General features: G+C 41.0%; 1 protein-coding gene across 1 annotated transcript; it reads right to left on the reverse strand.

Moving 5' to 3' along the window:
* Positions 1–3,908: 3,908 nt before the first annotated feature.
* On the reverse strand, positions 3,909–4,847 carry LOC123942065 (putative olfactory receptor 2B8). Its single transcript, XM_046006015.1, has one exon. The coding sequence runs from the start codon at positions 4,845–4,847 to the stop codon at positions 3,909–3,911; it is 939 nt and encodes a 312-aa protein (XP_045861971.1).
* Positions 4,848–6,080: the final 1,233 nt, after the last annotated feature.

Raw genomic sequence — 6,080 nt, forward strand, 5'->3', positions numbered from 1 at the left:
GGAACCCTCTCACACTGTTGGTTGGAACACAAATTGGCACATACACTATGAAAAACAGTGTGGAGTTTCCTCAAAAAATTAAAAATACAGGGGCGCCTGGGTGGTTCAGTGGTTTAAGCTGCTGCCTTCAGCTCAGGTCATGATCTCAGGGTCCTGGGATCGAGTCCCGCATCGGGCTCTCTGCTTGGCGGGGAGCCTGCTTCCTCCTCTCTCTCTCTCTCTCTCTCTGCCTGCCTCTCTCCCTACTTGTGATCTCTATCTGTCAAATAAATAAATAAAAATCTTTAAAAAAAATTAAAAATAGAGCTATATTATGACTAGCAATTGCACTACTGGGTATTTACCCCAAAGATACAGACGTAGTGAAAAGAAGGGCCATATGTACCCCAATGTTCATAGCAGCAATGGTCACAAATGCCAAAATGTGTAAAAAGCCATGATGCCCTTCATCAAATGAATGGATAAATAAGATGTGGTCCATATATACAATGGAATATTACTCAGCTATCAGAAAGGATGAATACCCAACTTTTACATCAGCATGGATGGGACTGGAGGGGATTATGCTAAGTGAAATAAGTCAAGCAGAGAAAGTCAATTATCATATGGTTTCACGTACTTATGGAATATAAGCAATACCATGGAGGACATTAGTAGAAGGAAAGGAAAAGTGAGGGGGGGTGGGAATTGGAGTAGGAGATGAACCATGAGAGATTATGGACTCTGGGTAACAAATGGAGGGTTTTAGAAGGTAAAGAGTTGGGGGGTGTGTGAGCCTGGTGATGAGTATTAAGGAGGACATGGAACTCATGTTATACTCAAACAATGACATGGAACATGACATCAAAAACTAATGATGCACTGAAAAAATAAATAAAATGGAAAAAAAAAACTAATGATGTACTGTATGGTGACTAACAACACACACACACACACACACACACACACACACACACACAGGGGAAAAAAACCCCAAATATTCACTTAAAGGAAATGAACCTGTTTCACCCCCAGGGTTCTGTGTGTCCTTAGGAGCAGAAAAGTATTTGCTCACCCAGAACAATAGACTGTGTGGTTTCATGAGACCTTTGGGGGATTTGCACCAAATAGAGTTAATTTGATGGACTTTACAGTGACCATTTGGATATAACTGTCAGGATGTGGTTGAAACATAACAGAAAGCAGGAAATTTGTCACCATTGGGGAGAAACAGTGTACAGAACTGTTTTCCTACTGATAAACATAAAGCATCACAATGGTGTCAAGACATATCCTAGGTGTTGATTTCAAGAGGGAATAGCGTGATGCTCTTAGTGATACAGAGAGAACCTGACCGTGTGCATAATCTCCCCTAACTGTCATTTCCAGCCTCCAAATGCTGTCTCTGCAGCAAGATTACTTGGCATGAGCATGGCCAGCTCACGGGTTCAAGGCCCTGGAGATGCCAGTTAGCTGTCAGGATAGGGAACAGTAGAGTTGTTATGCGTATGTGTGCACTCCAAGACACAAACACATCTACCTGCACTGGGCTACAGTGTAGCATGTTGGAAAAACCTGCCAAAAATCAGAAACATTTCTATGACGATGGCATTGTCAAAGCTCCAACCTCCATTGGAAAATGGGCTGTTTATGACAATATATACATGCAAAAACCCAGATCCATATCCCAAAACACGTGAATGTGCAAACAGCTTGAGGTAAGATCTACGGACTAGAATGTCAGATTTAATTGTTCTGGATGTTTATATTCATTACTCCTAACTTAGAATTGTATGACAGTTCATGCTGAGATGGCTATTTTGAAGCTTAGGTACATGAAGATATTCAATAAGTAATATACATCTTATTTTTTCCCTTAAATTTTCTCTTGGTGAATCTGGTAAGCACACAAAATGAGATTTCTTATGAAATCAGGTCATTTCCCATTTTTTAAAAATATGTCGCTGTGTTCAAATTATGTGGGTTCTTTGGCAGATGTGAGATACTGAAGCCATGATTAGTTGATGCCTCATCAAAGGATTTATAAAATGTTATGAAGACAGTATCTCAGTGGATTTTACCCCTTGAAATTTTTGCTGCATTACTAGCTAAAATGGTTAGAATGTAAAATAGAATTTAAGTCATGTACTGTTCAGATCTGATAATGCCTTCAAAAGTCATTTTTATCCAAAATCTATAAAGAACTTACCAAACTCAATACCCAAAGAACAAATAATCCAATCAAGAAATGGGCAGAGGACATGAACAGACATTTCTGCAAAGAAGACATCCACATGGCCAACAGACACATGAAAAAGTGCTCAACATCACTCAGCATCAGGGAAATACAAATCAAAACCACAATGAGATACCACCTCACACAGGTCAGAATGGCTAAAATTAACAAGTCAGGAAACGAGAGATGCGGGCGAGGATGCGGAGAAAGGGGAACCCTCCTACACTGCTGGTGGGAATGCAAGCTGGTGCAACCACTCTGGAAAACAGTATGGGGGGTTCCTCAAAAAGTTGAAAGTAGAGCTACCCTATGACCCAGCAATTGCACTACTGGGTATTTACCCTAAAGATACAAACGTAGTGATCCGAAGGGGCGCGTGCACCCGAAGGTTTATAGCAGCAATGTCCACAATAGCCAAACTATGGAAAGAACCTAGATGTCCATCAACAGATGAATGGATAAAGAAGATGTGGTATAGATACACAATGGAATACTAAGCAGCCATCAAAAGAAATGAAATCTTGCCATTTGCAACTATGTGGATGGAACTAGAGGGTATTATGCTGAGCAAAATAAGTCAATCAGAGAAAGACAACTATCATATGATCTCCCTGATATGAGGAAGTGGAGATGCCACATGGGGGGTTTGTGGAGGTAGGAAAAGAATAAATGAAGCAAGATGGGATCAGGAGGGAGACAAACCATAAGAGATTCTTAATCTCACAAAACAAACTGAGGGTTGCCAGGGGGAGGGGAGTAGGGAGAGGGTTGTGGGGTTATGGACATTGTGGAAGGTATGTGCTATGGTGAGTGCTGTGAAGTGTATATACCTGGCAAATCACAGACCTGTACCCCTAGGGTTAATAAAACATTATATGCTTATAAAAATTTTATAAATTATAAAAAAAAACTTTAAAAAAGAAAGTCATTTTTAATGAACAGGATGGCCCACAAGCTACATAACCAACTTGTGTACTTGCATGGATGCTTCTTATTACACATAAGCACTCTCTAAAGTATTACCAGCTGATGCTCCCATTGTCACTGGCAGATATGCATCACATCCTTCCACTCTTGTGACAAAGTCTACATAAAACCACTGTCACACCAGAGACATCACACTAGGCCCTGATATCCAAGTGGATTTATCAGGATTGATGTTAGAAGGGTTTTCTGTGAGCTAAAATTTTGTTTCACAGTTGCCCACCTACTTCTGTGAAAACACTGTTATACAGTCAGGCTATGGGCTTCCCAATAGGAGTCATGATCACAAAATATAAGAGTAAGTGAAACGCCCCACCAAACATTGCCAGAAAATGCTAAAAGGTTAATATTTCCTGTAGTGTTTTATTGGTTCCTGTTTTCCTATGCCTATATATATGTGTTTGAATGTCTTCAAGCAAATAGAAATGGAGTAGTGTTCCCAAATGATTGGGAAGGGCTCTTAAAATAAAACCTGCAGAGTTTTAAAAAATAATAGTATGATGCAGATTCTCTAGGACACTAGGTTATATCTCTGAAGGCTGCATGAATCCATGGACTTAGATTTTGAGCACTCACTTATATAAAAGCATCAGGTAAGGAAATTCCCACAGAACAATTGTCAGAAAATTTTGGATGACAGGAGAAGGGGACAATTATCTTAAAAGCTGTAGCATTCAAAGTCCTCCATCAAAGGGTCTTCCCTGCCCAGTCATCTGGAGTCCTGGCCCCTGCAAAACACCTTCTTCATTGCTCCTGTCACATCCTTGTTCCGCAGTGTATATAAGACGGGGTTGACCATGGGTGTGACGATAGTGTAGAAGAGAGAAACAAACTTGCCCTGATCCTGGGAGTAGTTGTTGCTGGGCTGGAGGTAAGCATAGATAGCCGTGCCATAGAACAGGGAGACCACTGTGATGTGGGACCCACATGTGCCAAACGCTTTCCTCTGCCCTGCAGATGACTTTATTCTTAAGACCGCCCTGACAATCCGACCATAGGAGACTATGATTAATGTCACAGGTATGAGGAGAATGATCACACCGACGAAGAAGAGCACAGACTCATTCACAGTGGTGTCAACACAGGCAAGCTTCAGCAGTGGGGGGACCTCACAAAGGAAGTGGTCTATTTTGTTTCTCCCACAAAGTGGTAAAAGGAATGTGAGCACTGTGTCCATTGAGGAGTTGGCAAAACCAATGAACCATGATGCAGAAGCCATGAGGGCACAGAGACGGGGGTGCATGATCACAGTGTACTGCAGGGGCTTGCAGATGGCTGCATAGCGGTCAAATGCCATAACCCCTAAGAGAATGCATTCTGTGGATCCCAACCCTAAAGAGATGAAGAGCTGAGCCACACAGCCACCAAAGGAGATAGACTTGTCTGCTGTCCTGAGATGAACCAGGAGCTGTGGGACAATGCTTGTCGTGTAACACAAGTCCAGAAAGCTTAGATTGGAGAGGAAAAAGTACATGGGAGTCTGAAGATGTGGGTCCAGTTGGGCCAAGACAATGATGGTGGTGTTTCCCAGCAAAGTGAACAGATAGAAGATCAGGAGGACCACAAAGAGGACTAGCTCCAGTTGAGACCGGTCAGAGAACCCCAGTAGGAAAAACCCAGTGAAAGAACTGCCATTTTTCTGTTCCATCCTCTGTTAGCACATGTTTCCTGTCAGGACGAAGCATTTAGAAATCTTAAAAGAAATCTTCAAAAAATTAAATAGTTGGTGGAAGATGGGGTTAGGGTATGAATCTATCATGTTATAAGACAGGGTCATGGGAGGGTAATAGAGAGGGCACCTATTGCATGGAGCACTGGGTGTGGTGCAAAACCAATGAGCACTGTTACGCTGAAAATAAATAAATAAATTTTAAAAAAGACAGGGTCATGAGATTTTATCAGCAATTATTTGAATAAATGGTGTACTCATGTATATTGACATAGTTTTTACCAATACAGTGGCCAAACTTTGCTCTTCCTTCTGCAGATATCTATTTCTCACATTATCAAGTAGAGTTGTTTTAAAATTCCTCAAAGTTAGGAATATTCCCTATCGACATTCTAATCAGAATAAACATTTTCAAGAGTTATCCAATTTTGTAATCTCTGAACAAAGTGTATGCTTTACATCACCCTCTATGATACAACAATTACATAGGTAATAGCATAGAGATAAGACACGTACATTCTCAAAGCAAAGACAGGTCAAAGCGCTGTAAAAGAATCCTTAAATTAGTACAAGGAAAGGCATAAAGAAAGGGATATTTTGGTATTATACAAAATCTTTGACATCCATCGACATTAAGCTAATTATCTCCTTCCTGGAAGTTCTCTTAAAAGGTAAGTGATACTGGACCCAACACATGGCCAGCTCTAAGGCGAGACTGATGATCAGCTGCTTTGTACTAAAGAAGCATAGTTCTGCAATTGCAGGGTCATAGGGAAGTTCTACTTTTAATTTCTTGAGTAATCTTCACACTGTTCTCCAAAGTGGCTGCACCAACTTGCATTCCCACCAAGAGTGTAAGAGGGTTCCCCTTTCTCCACATCCTCTCCAACACAAATTAAAAATAGAGCTTCCCTATGACCTGGCAATTGCACTACTGCTTATTTACTCCAAAGATACAGATGTAGTGAAAAGAAGGCCCATCTGTACCCCAATGTTTATAGCAGCAATGGCCACGGTCGCCAAACTGTGGAAAGAATCAAGATGCTCTTCAATGGATGAATGGATGAGGAAGATGTGGTCCATATACACTATGGAGTATTATGCCTCCATCAGAAAGGATGAATACCCAACTTTTGTAGCAACATGGACGGGATTGGAAGAGATTATGCTGAGTGAAATAAGTAAAACAGAGAGTCAATTATCATATGGTTT

The sequence above is a fragment of the Meles meles genome, chromosome 5 (genome assembly GCF_922984935.1).
Source record: "Meles meles chromosome 5, mMelMel3.1 paternal haplotype, whole genome shotgun sequence".
Classification (NCBI taxonomy): domain Eukaryota; kingdom Metazoa; phylum Chordata; class Mammalia; order Carnivora; family Mustelidae; genus Meles; species Meles meles.

Coding starts and splice junctions, on each gene's coding strand:
- LOC123942065 (XM_046006015.1), bottom strand. CDS start 4,847: ATGGAACAGAAAAATGGCAGTTCTTTCACTGGGTTTTTCCTACTGGGG.